This window comes from Cetorhinus maximus, chromosome 2 (genome assembly GCF_964194155.1).
Source record: "Cetorhinus maximus chromosome 2, sCetMax3.hap1.1, whole genome shotgun sequence".
NCBI lineage: Eukaryota > Metazoa > Chordata > Chondrichthyes > Lamniformes > Cetorhinidae > Cetorhinus > Cetorhinus maximus.
In genome coordinates, this window is record NC_135880.1 from 154444426 (window position 1) to 154457257 (window position 12832).

The following is a 12832-nucleotide window of genomic DNA, read 5'->3' on the forward strand; positions in this document are numbered from 1 at the left end:
CTCAGCAGATTGCAGCAGTGGTGGCAATGCTGCACTGAAGTTAAAAACAAAAGAAGTTAAATAAAAATCGCTGGCAGAGTCAAATGTTTAAGCAGAAAAACTGCAGAGTAAAGAAAAAGCTGCTGAATAAAAAAGTTAATTGACAGAAAAAACAAAGGGCGGGCACTGCAGAAGAGAAAAGTGCTGTTGCTTTAAGTTTAAAAAAAGGCACCCGATTGGACCATGAGGCCGCTAAAACTCCACAGAAAAGGATCTGCAGAAAATAAGGAAGGAATTGCAGGGAAAAGCAACCCTCTTACCCTAAAAGTTTAGAAGTTCAAAAACAAAAGCAGCCTTGATCACCGGAGAGCCCTCCAAAACCCAAAAAAGCACTGGAAACTCACAGCACAGAAAGCCAACAGCTGCAGACAGCCAGAGTGAAAAAATGAAACAAAAACAGAACATGCTGGAAAAACTCAGCAGGTCTGACAGCATCTGTGGAGAGAGAAAAGCAAAGTTAACGTTTCGAATCTGATGCTGTCAGACCTGATGAGTTGTTCCAGCATTTTCTGTTCTTGTTTCACATTTCCAGCATACTCAGTATTTTGCCTTTATCAGAGTGAAAAAATGATTGCCTCACTGACAGTCTTAAAGGGGTAATGAAATTTAAAGTGATAACTACAAGAAATAAAATGGTCATGGACATCAAATTGGGGGAACCAGACACATGTTTGCTTTGGAAAGGGGACTTTCCAAACCAGACCAGATCCAAGAGTGGGAGTCTTGGAGAAGACAATTTTTAGTTTATAGGAGGCTTACATGATTAAGTGAGGAAACAAAAGAAGGACAAGTTGATAACTTTTCATTCACCTTTGGTTTATTTGCTGGTGAAGTACTCCACAGCCAACATATAGATCCATACTTGGCCACATTAAAAGGCTTCAACAGATATTTTAAACTCCAAGTTGTGGAGAGCACAGATCCTAGAAGAAGGTCTAGCTCACTCCCAATAAAGCATCGAGGGCAACAAGAGACCCCAGACGGAAAGAAACTCCCAATAATGCACCAAGGGCAACAAGAGACCCCAGAGAGAGGGCAACTCCCAATAAAGTGATGAGGGCAACAAAAGACCCCAGAGAGAGGGCGACAAAAACTCCACACTGAGGGCAGCAAAAGTCTCCAGAATGAGGGCAACAGGCAACCCTAGAGAGAGTGAGCCAAAAGACCCGGACTGAGGGAGACAGATAGCAGTGCAAAGTGAGCAGATAGCTATGAATGAAGGAAAGCTATCTGAGGTAACTCAAAAAAAGCAAAATGTGCAAAAAGTAAATGACGTTGTTCAACAGGGGAATGTTCACATCAGAGCTGAACAGGAAGATTTGAAGCACATGATTCAAGCTGAGTATATACCTTTTAAAACATATGATAAACTGAAGTCTTCAAAGAACCAAGCTGTTCGAGATCTGAACAAACACATTTCAGAGATGACACAAAGGTATCAGGAGGAAATAACGACCCTCAAACCCACAGTTGGCAAATCAAAACAGGTGCTGGGAAAACTCAACCAGATGTACAACCAGGCTAAACAGCAGGCATAAAAGGTACACAAAGAAGTTGCAACACTGAAAGACTCCTTGAAGAATCAATATGTAGCTATGGAAAGACGTGAGGAGCTAAAGAGAACGTTGAATATTACTTCAGAAAAAGCTGCATTGGAACTATCATTAGCAACAAAATGATGCACTGAAGCCTAGAGTGAGTTGGCAAGAGTTCAACAAGAAAATGAACAGTTGAAAGGACAATTGATTATCCTTCAAGATCAAATGCAAAAGGAATGTATAACCATTCATCAATATGAAAAAATGAAGACTACCTTAAACAGGAGATTGGAAGCACAGCAGAAGAAACTTGAGGAGACTAAGCTGAATTATAGGAGAGTTCAAGATGAAGTAAGCAAACTTTGCAAAGGAAAGGAAAACCTGTTGACAGACCTTCACATGCTACAAGAATTCCTTAGGACAAAGCTTATTCCTCTGGAAAATTATGAAGGGAAGGAAAATGAATTTAATGTCACGCTAAGCAAAGTGATAAACCAGTTGGCAGAGAAGACTCAGAAATGTTCTATATTCCAAGGAGGAAGCCGAAAGCTACAAGAAATAGACTGAAGAGCTGATGAAGCAGTTGAATGGAAAGGAGGAGACATTGAAAGGAAAAGCTGTAGAATTTTCCAACCTGTGAATGGATAATGAAGCCATGGGTAACACAATTACAGAACTAAAACAAGTGAAGACTTCGCCGGAGACAGACCTAGCCTAAAGTGAGTCCCAAATGAAGGACAAGGTTCTGTTGCAGACAGAAGAAGAAAAGACAGGAATGAGATTGGAAAATATAAATTCAGCACTCAAGTGCAAGGCACAAGCAGAAGAAAAAGCTGAGCTGAATGAGAAGATTCATAAGCTTGCAAAAGGTTTTGAAAATAAAACAACAAACAAGTGTTTGGCTAAAATTTTGAAACAAATGGAAATGAAGGTTCCATTTGTGAAACATCCACATTCAGCAAAAACATGATGGATACCAAGGGAAGAATTTTCTCACCGTCGTGCGGGGCTGAGCAGGCGCGGGCGGGCACGCAGGCGGCGATCGGCTGTGTGCCGCCATTTTACGTGGGCGGACCAATTAAGGCCGGCCCAGTTTGACGCACACCCGGAAGCGCTCAACGCTCCCTGTGCAGGCGGGAGGAGAAGGGAGAGTTGGGGCCTGTGTTCTTTCGCTCATGTGTGCGAAAGAGCACAGAAATATCCCTGAGGAATGGAGCTGCCTCAGGGAGATTAATTTCATTTTGAAAAATGGAAAAAAAGAATTTTAAAAATTACTCAGACATGTCCCCTCATGTGACAGAGTCACATGAGCTGGGACATGTTTATGTATTTCGATAAAAATTTAAATTTAATTTATAAAGCCTTCATGAAACCTCATCCCGCCCATGTATGAGGTTTCATGAGAAATGCAAAGGCCGCCTGGGCTCTTCATCTGTCCACCAACCTTAAGGTTTGATGGGCAGCCCTGTTAATGAGTTCAATTGGTTTTTAAATGGCCTTAAAAAAGGGAGTAAGGAACTAAAAATAATCACGATCCCCAGAGAAACAATGCTATGAATACTAATGACACTAAAGGCTGCCAATTCTTGATGGACTATATCCTAGTCTGCAGAGATAGTGGATGCATTGGTTGTAGTCTTCTCAAATTCACTTGATTCTGGAAAGGTCCCAGCAGATTGGAAAGCTGCAAATGTAACAGCGCTATTCAAGAAAGGAGGGAGATAGAAAGCAGGAAACTATAGGCCGGCTAGTCTAACATCTGTCATTGGGAAAATGCTAGAATCCATTATTAAGGAGGTAGTAGCAGAAAATTATAACACAGTCAGGCAAAGTCAACATGGTTTTGTGAGAGGGAAATTGTGTTTGACAAGTTTCTGCTTTATCCGCCCTGCTTGTTAGATCCTCAAAGAGCTCTAATAAAGTGGAAACAGTAGACATGGTATTTAGGTTTCCAAAAAGCATTTGCCAAGGTGCTTGACGAAAGGTGCTTATCATGTTGTGCTGATGTATTAACATGGGTAGAGCTTTGGCGACCTGACAGGAAATATAGATCCAGGATAAATGGATAATTTTCAGGTTGACAGGCTGTATATAGTGGAATGCCACATGGATCAGTGCTGGGCCTCAATTATTTGCGATTTATATTAATAACTTGGGTGAAGAGAATGACTGTATTGTAGCCAGATTTGCTGATGATACAAAGTAAGTAGGAAAACAAGCTGTGAGGAGGATACAAAGAGTCTGCAAAGAGATATAGATAGAGAGTGGACAAAAATTTGGAAAAATCGAGTATAATGTGGGAAAATATGAGGTTGTCTATTTTGGCAGGAAGAATGGTTAAGCACAAAATTAGTTAAATGGAGAAAGGCTGCAAAAGGCTGCAATACAGTAGGATCTGGGTGTCCTTATACATTAATCACAGAAAATTAGCATGCAGGTACAGCAAGCAATTAGAAAGGCAAATGGCTTTTATTGAAAGGGGGATTGAGTATAAAAGTAGGGAAGCCTTGCTACAGCTGTACAGGGAAATGGTGAGATCGTACCTGCAGTACTGTGCACAGTTTTGTACTCCTTACTTAAGGAGAGATATGTTTGTATCAGAGGCAGTTCAGATAAGCTTCACTGGGCTGATACCTGGGATGAAGGGGTTGTCTTATGAGGAAAGCTTGAAGTTTAGAAGAATGAGAGGTGATCTTATTGAAACATGCAAGATTCTGACAAGGTAGATGCAGAGAGGATGTTGCCTGTTTTGGGGGAATCTAGAGCTGGTGGGTGGGGGCTGGGGAACAGTTCAAAATTAAGCTATCTCACATTTAAGACTGAGATGAGGAAGAACTTATTCTCTCAGAAAGTTGTTCGCCTTTGGTATTCTCCATAGAGAGCACTGGAGGCTGGGCCATTGAATATATTTAAGGCTGAGTTAGACAGAGTTTTGATTGACAATGGAGTCAAGGGTTATGGGGGACAGACAAGAAAGTGGAGTTGAGGTCATAATCTGATCAGCCATGATCTTATTGAATGGCAGAGCAAGCTTGATGGGCAGAATGGCCTATTTCTGCTGCTCCTATTTCTTCTTAAGGTTCCTTTAACAGCACCTGCCAAGCCTACAACCTCTGCCACCTGGAAGAACAAGGACAGCAGATGTAGGGGAACAGCAGCACTTTACAGTTCTCCAACCTACAAATAATACTGCTTTGGAACTATATCGCTGTTCTTTCACTGTTGTTGGGTCAAAATCCCAGAACTCCCTTCCTAACAGTACTGAGTGTTCCTATGCCAGATGGACACAGTGGCTCAAGAAGGCAGCTCACCACCACCTTCTCAAGGGCAATTATAGATGAGAAACCAATGCTAGCCTGGCCAACGATGTTCACATCCTATGAAAAAATAAAAGACAGTGTGGTATTGAATCATACTGATCAGGAAGCAACACCTCCTGCCGCCCTCCCCACTAGCTCCCTCCACACATAAAACAAAGACAACATTTTGACTTGTTAAGAGTGCGCTTTGTTCATTGTATTTTGAGACTTCACACTTTCATTATTCACATTTCATTATGAGCTATGTCATAGAAATATTTCTATGGGCAGAATCTTTGGGTCGACGAGGGGGCGGGCCCCGCTCACCGACACGTAAAATGACACATGGTGACTTCGGGCGTGCGTCCTGACATCACCACGCGTCATTCGGATCCTCAGTTCGGCAGGCGCGCAGTGGAGGCGGCTGCACGCCTGCCAAACTGTCAACGACCTAGTAAGGGCATTTAGATTCCAATTAAGATAATTAACTGAGCTGTCTATCCAACCTTAAGGTTGGCGGGCAAGCGAAGAGCCCAGGCGGCTTTCACATTTATCATGAAACCTCATCCACGGGCGGGATGAGGTTTCAAGAAGGGCTTATAAATTAAATACATTTTTAAATTAAAATTCATTGACATGCCCCAGCTCATGTGACACTGTCACATGAGGGGACATGCCTTAAAACTTTTGTTTTCCTTTATTAAAATTTTTAAAAATCAAAATAATCTCCCTGAGGCAGCTCTGTACCTCAGGGAGATTTCTGCGCTCTTTCATGCACATGCACGAAAGAGCGGAGGCCCCGACTCAGCCTCCTCCCCCTGCCCCCTCCCGACTTAATTGGCCCACCCATGCAAAATGGCAGCGCCCAGCCAATCGCCGCCCGCGATCGGCTGCACGTTCGCCTGCACCTGCTCTCGCCCAACCACCGCCCCCCCCCCACCCCCGAGAAAATTCTCCCCTATGTCTTTAGGCATTAGATTGAATATGCAGAAATGTATATTTTTTAGTATATTGACCCGTATTCTAAAGGGCATGGTCATATATAAAATAATAATTTTTGTAAAAAAAGAAAACAAGACTAGAAAATTTGCAAAGCATTTAAAGTTGCATAGAATATAGGATATGAAGTGAATCTGCAAGATTTCAAACTAATAAATGTAATATATTATGACACAAGTTGAGAAATTGCACAAAGCTCTTTTGGTTTTAATTTTTGTTACCAATGGGATTTTTATAATTAATTTATGTTCTTTCTTCTAAGTAGTATAAAATTTCTAACATATTTCAGACAAACTGTGTTTTTAAAATCCAATTTGTAATATTGTAATCAAATGAAACTAGAGTCTCCAATGAATTGTGTTATAATGACCATCATTCAAGTCCATGTCCTTAATACTGAAAGTTAAACTGTGATTATTCTCTTCCTTCCCAAAAGGAGCTATTTGTGTTTCGGCATGAGTTGGCCATGCTGCGGATATCTACCTTGATGGGCATAGTGATGTTTGGAGGGATGTTCGGCCTCTTTTATGGTCAGCTGTCAAATGTTTTGGCAGTAAGTAAGACTCCTGTTGTCTTAACATTGAATTATTTTGCTTTAATCTCTTACATAACATCTATTACAATTTGATGAGATCCAAATCCTGATTGAAGTATTCTGTTGTTGCAAACAAAAACTCTCAACATGTACGTGTGTTTATGTTTATTATTGTACTCTATTTAAAGTGTTAAATTTAAGAATTCACCCCCTATATACTGAAGTCTCCTATAATAAAAACAGGAAATGCCAAAAATACTCGGCAGGTCAGGCAGCATCTGTCTAGAGAGAAACAGAGTTGTTTCGTATGGATGATCTTTCATCAAAACAGAAATGACTTGTTTTTAAATTTATCTAACACTTTGTTCTCAGGGCTCTGTGTATGGTAAATAATATGTGTTGATCTAAAGATCCCACATTCAGTTTTATATCTAAAGCTGCCAATATACATTAAACTACTTTCCCAAATATTATAAAGCATATTTTATGAATCATGTTTTACTAATGAATTTGGAATTCATAATTTAAGAATCATGAATCAATAGTATGAATCAGTGATCTTCATTACTGTACCCAGCAGCAAGGAACCAGGGCCAAGTGAAGTTTTTATTTTCGTTAAATGTAGATCCTGAATAAAATTGATCTAAGAAGTGACCAGAATGGTGTTTATAATGGTGTTTATAATGGTAATGATATACCCATGGTTTTATGTAAACTCCTTTTTTTAATAAAAGGAAAGTATTAACCGCCAATTAGTGAGCAAACCTATAAACACTTGATCAATCCAACAAAGTCAGATAAAATTTCAGTGAAACAGATACAGCGAAGAAAAACAACAGAGGTAAATTAGATTTATTAGCAGGCTAGTGAATAGAAGACTCAGCTGACTTGAGCCCAGAAATTTTGGTGTTCAATTTTGAAGGGGGCTTGTGCATGTTGTGAAAACAGCTTCAGATGGAATCGAATTTTGTGAAAACAGTTTCAGAACTATAGAAATTTGTTTTTTGTGCAGACTTCTCAATGGTCTCTTGAAATTTGTGTGACTTCAAGGTCTGTAAAACAGTTATGTCATGCCTCCAATTGCATTGCTGTGTATTTCTTCTTTGTTAAGATTACCAAGACTGCAGTCTTCTTTTAAACTTGGGTTTCTTGAAAAGGGACACTTTTTCCACCCCCAAAGCACCGATTTTACCAAAATAAGTTCATTATCACGATGTGCAAAGCGGAAGATTGAAATGCATTTTAAGAATCTTTCACTGAGGCTATCTTGGAAGATAAATTGGCTTGATTCGTTCAAGTCTTAAATTTCCTGGGGAATTTCCAAATTTTTATAAAGCAAAATTTTGGAGTTCACCTCAGAGGATAGGTTTGAAGTCACCATTTTCCGAGTGCATTTCCAAATGAGACAAATATCATTTCTACCAAAAAAAGATAAGGGCTTGTTACTGTGCAGTCAGGCTTTAGTATTGGGTCAATACCCTGCCCTCTGTTACAAATGCTGATCGAACAGGACTCAATGGGAATAGATAAATAGACAGGAAGAGGCCACAATCAGATCAGCCATGATCTTATCAAATGATGGAGCAAGCTTGAGGGGCCAAATGGCCTACTCCCACTCTTAATTTGTATGTTCACATCAATGAAGGACTGCACTGATTTTAATGGTCTGGACTTTGTGGTTGGAATGGCGGTGAAGCTGGCAGTATTGAGTGTCATTACTCCATTAAAACTGATGGCAAATTCTGGGGTTCTTACATGCAGTAGATAAAATGGAATTCCACAAGTTGCTGACATTGATTCTCTGCTTCCCGATAAGGTGTTCTGCTGAAGTCCCATCAGAAAGCAAACAAGTAGCATTACTGAACTGACTCGAGCTGGCCTTTTATGCTGTTACTCTAATTTGTAAAAACCTTAGAAAAAATTACACATTGTTGAATGGGATGTAGCTGGGTTTTTAAAAAATGAGCTAAGTTCATAATTACTGCCGAACGACATCATTGGCCTTGATAAACAAACTGGGTTTTAATTTTTTTTTTAAATCAGTGCATTATACTTCCTGGTTTCCTGCCTGTTAAAATACTTCAATGCTTACCCTGCTTCCCTGTTTGATAACATCACTGTTGCTGGATGCCTAGAGATCCACTTTGACTTGGTGCCAGATTCAAACTTATACCAGAAAAAGGGCAATTCACTTGTGGATAGCTTTGTTCGAGGTGAACAGCGAACACTGTTGTGCCACCATTGACCATGAAATTTGGGACAGTATATGTTGCTGAAAGACCCTGACACTCAGAAAATGTTTGGCTAAGAGGCATAGCCCATCCTCACATCTACCCTCTAGAGATTTAAGTTTGAGTTCTCTTTTATTTTCTGGGATAATGAAAGCCCAGGCCAGAGCACAGGTAAGTGAGGTAACCTCATATTTTGAGATGTTAGGCAGGACTATCCCCCTTTTGATCCAAGTGTTGTTGTGGAATGTTCAGCAGACTGAAGCTAGTGGTACAGTTATACTCCGGTAAATGGGCAATGTGCTTTTATATATATGTAACACTTCATGATATTCTTGCAGGAAAAATGCTTGGTTATCAGTTGAATTTAACAAGATGAAGACTGATATAAAAAGATGGGATAACTACTGTGATAAGGAGTTTTGCTATGAGAGTAAAAGTCCCTTTCAATAACTATCAGTAAAATTATGGCTTTTATTCCAGGACTGCATATTATTGGATGGTTAAGAGATTCTTCTAATCTTTCCTTCTTGGCAGGACCTTTCAACCTAAAATATTTTGGCCAAAAGATGCATAGAGGGAAGCTGTAAGCTTATTGAAGAGATAGTTGTGCCTGGGGAATGGCAAAAGGAGAATAGGAAGTTCCAGGAGTACTGAAGGGTTGAGATTGGGATTTAAGAGGGCGAAGTTTCTGAGAGGAGAGAAAGTTAAAGGAAACATTAAAGGAGAGAGAGGTCTGGGGGGCGGGGGTGGGGGTAGGGTGGGTTGGGGGGAGGTTTATGTGATGGAACCAGTGCGGCAGGCAAAAAGCACGCATGAATGAACAGAGGGAAATTCAAAACAAAAACAGAATTACCTGGAAAAACTCAGCAGGTCTGGCAGCGTCGGCGGAGAAGAAAAGAGTTGACGTTTCGAGTCCTCATGACCCTTCAGCAGAACTGAGTAAAGTTAGGAGAGGGGTGAAATATTTCACCCCTCTCCTAACTTTACTCAGTTCTGCTGAAGGGTCATGAGGACTCGAAATATTTCACCCCTCTCCTAACTTTACTCAGTTCTGCTGAAGGGTCATGAGGACTCGAAACGTCAACTCTTTTTTTCTCCGCCGATGCTGCCAGACCTGCTGAGTTTTTCCAGGTAATTCTGTTTTTGTTTTGGATTTCCAGCATCCGTAGTAGTTTTTTGTTTTTATCAGAGGGAAATTCAAGTTACATTGGCTAGTTAAGTAGCAAGATTAGGATACTAGCAGTAAACGGGGAATAGAGAGGAGGCAACTGGAAGAAGTCTAGAGTTAAAATCAGCGGGTCCATTGTGTGATAAAGTTGGTGTAGGTAGGGTGGAATTAGCTTGGAGCATCAATGAACTGATGTCCAGGTTTGGAGACAGATGTGAATGACGAGTGAGCCAGAAGCCCTTTAAAGTAAAGTTTTGGAAACAAAGAACCAGGTGGTGTGCAGAATCAATCCTGGGGCAGAAATTAGTGGTGGTGAAGTTGGAGGTAACCATAAGACCCAGAGGTAGCAAAGAAATAGACTTCAGCCCTGAATTTTCCAAAACTCTCTTGATCAGGAATTGTTTCCTTGATTTGGAAAATAGTCATTGTCAGTCTATTATCTAAGAATGGTAGGAGAGATAAACTAGAAGAGATAAATAGAACTGATTGTCTAGTGTTTGTTCATGGGAGGTTATCAGAATCTTGGGGACAGAATGACTGAACATGAACAGAGCCAGCTTGAATTTATAAATATTAAATTAGGTTGAATGAAACTAGATGATTTTCTTTAGATTGTAACTGACATTGCAAATAAAGAAATGTCTTTGGATGGCAGAAGGCATTTGATAAATTTTACAAAACCTGTTAACACAAATGAGAGTACCTAGAGTTGGAGGTAGCAGAGTAGGCTCGAAGGGCTGAGTGGTCTACTTCTGTTTCTAGTTTGTATGTAATCTATTGACAGGAATAGAGATTTAGTTTGGTAATATGAGATTGTAATCAGCCATAGTCACAAATGATTACAGTATAGGCATCTCTCTCTATTGGAGAGAGACAATTAGTTATAACTTGAGGGGCACCACTCCATGAGTGTGGGGCAAGGCAAGAAGGCAGGCCTCCATGAACTACCAGAGCTGGTGTGGGGATTGAACCTGCACTGTTCGCATCATTCTACACCACACTCTAGCCATCTAGCCCACTGAGATAACCAACCGTCAAGCCGGAGATGGGGACCAGGGATAATGGGCATGTACTCAAATTGGCAGGATGATGGTTGTCGCCTCTTATCTGAACTGGGGCCTTAGCTTTTCACTATATTCACAAATAACTTAGATGAAGGAATAGAAGGGCATATATCAAAAATTGCCAATGAGCTAGGAGGCACAATAAATACTGTAGATGGGAGTAGAAAGTTGCAAAGTGACACAAAAATTATGTGAGTGGACAAAACTGTGGCAAATGAAGTTCAGTGTACTATGTGTGAGGTCTTGCTATGTAACCAGGCCTATGTAAGCAAGTTAGATCAGAATATTTTCTAAAAGGTGAGAAGTTCAGAATTGTAAAGGAACTCAGTTTTATGATTTCAAGTGCACAAATCAACTCCCGACCTGGCAGGGTCGATTTGGACTGAAACACGCCTTTGCATAATTAATGAGGCTCCAAGTGCAGAATCGAGCGTGAGTTCCTGCCATTCCGGACAACGGGATGGGTCCTGCCAAAACCACCCACCACCACACTTAGTCTGATTTATGGAAAATTCCGTCCAGTGAGTGGGCAAGAACATGGCAGATGGAATGTAATATGGAAAAATGTGCAGGTTATTTTTTAAATGGTAAGAGATTAGAAAGTGTACAAAGGGACCTGGGTGTCCTCGTTAATATGCCACTGAAGGCTAAGATGCAGGTGCAACAAGAAATTAGGAAGGTTCATGGAATGTTAGGCTTTATCGCAAGAGGATTTGAGTACAGGAGTAACAAAGTCTTGTTTCAATTGTGCAGAACCTTGGTTAGTCCGCACCTGGGGTACTGTGTGCAGTCTGGTCCCCTTACCTAATGAAGGACATTATTGCCATAAAGGGAGTGCAATGAAGATTCACCAGTCTTGTTCTGGGGATGGCAGGACTGACCTATGAAGAGAGATTGGGGAGATCGGGCTTGTATTCGCTAGAGTTTCAAAGAATGAGAAGTGATCTTGTTGAAACCTACAAAATACTTCAAGGGATAGACAGGATAGATGCAGGTAAAATGTTTCCCCTGGTAGGCGAGTCTAGAGCTAGGGGACACAGTTTCAAAATAAGGGGGAAGCCACTTGGAACCGAGATGAGGAGAATTTTTTTACTCAGAGGGTTGTGAATCTTTGGAATTCTTTACCCAAGAGGGCTGTGGAAGTTCAGTCATTGAGTATGTTTAAAGCAGAGATTGACAGATTTCGAAATATCAGTGACATAATGGGATATGGGTATTGTGAGGGAAAAGGGGATTAAAATGGATGATCAGGCATGATCACACTGAATGGTGGAGCAGGCTCAATGGGCTGAATAGCCAAGTCCTGCTCATACGTTCCTATGAAAGGTGGCAAAGGCTGCGCCCAGGTTCAGGGAGTAACCCCTGGATGTTCTGCCAGTTGCAGTAAGGGCTAAATCCTGGGCAATAAATGAGAAAAGGATAGCTGATATCACCATAAAGAAAGGCATAGCAGGGAAGCAGCAGGAGTGCCATCACAAGGTCCTGAATCCAGTGGTTCAAACATTTAAATGGCCTTGCCAGGTCAGGAAAGGTGTGCAAAGTTAGAAATGCACATACATCCTAAAGTGTACCACCTCTCACTCTGTCTTGTCAAGCATGCTCCATTCACAGCACTTCTCACACCCACTTCAGTTTCATCACCCCCAATTGTTCTAATATATGCACAACCTCCGATTCTTTCTATGCCCAGAACTAAACTCAGTACTCTGAATTGAGGCTAACCAGAGCTTTCTTTAAATGTGTAAAATTTCCATCCCTTTGTATTCCTGCCCCCCAGCCCTGCAATAAATACCAATATTCCATTAACCTTCTCATTTCTAACCTGTCAATTAGTAATTTGTGGCAGGTTTGAAGGTCCGGGTGCCATTTTTAAAGGCCAGTCCGACACACAGTCTCACTCTCTGCAGCCCACCAGAGATGTCTGGCAGTCAGAAGAGGAAGGCCAAGAACCTGAAGAAG

The 12832-nt window shown here is 41.0% G+C and overlaps 1 protein-coding gene across 2 annotated transcripts in view; it reads left to right on the forward strand.

Moving 5' to 3' along the window:
* The window catches only part of zdhhc21 (zDHHC palmitoyltransferase 21), a 221781-nt gene that overhangs the window by 159352 nt on the left and 49597 nt on the right, over positions 1-12832 (forward strand). For both annotated transcript variants that reach the window (XM_078570528.1, XM_078570529.1), the window contains exon 6: positions 6312-6428. In XM_078570528.1, the coding sequence (XP_078426654.1) occupies positions 6312-6428 (117 nt within the window). The remainder of the gene's footprint in view (positions 1-6311; positions 6429-12832) is intronic.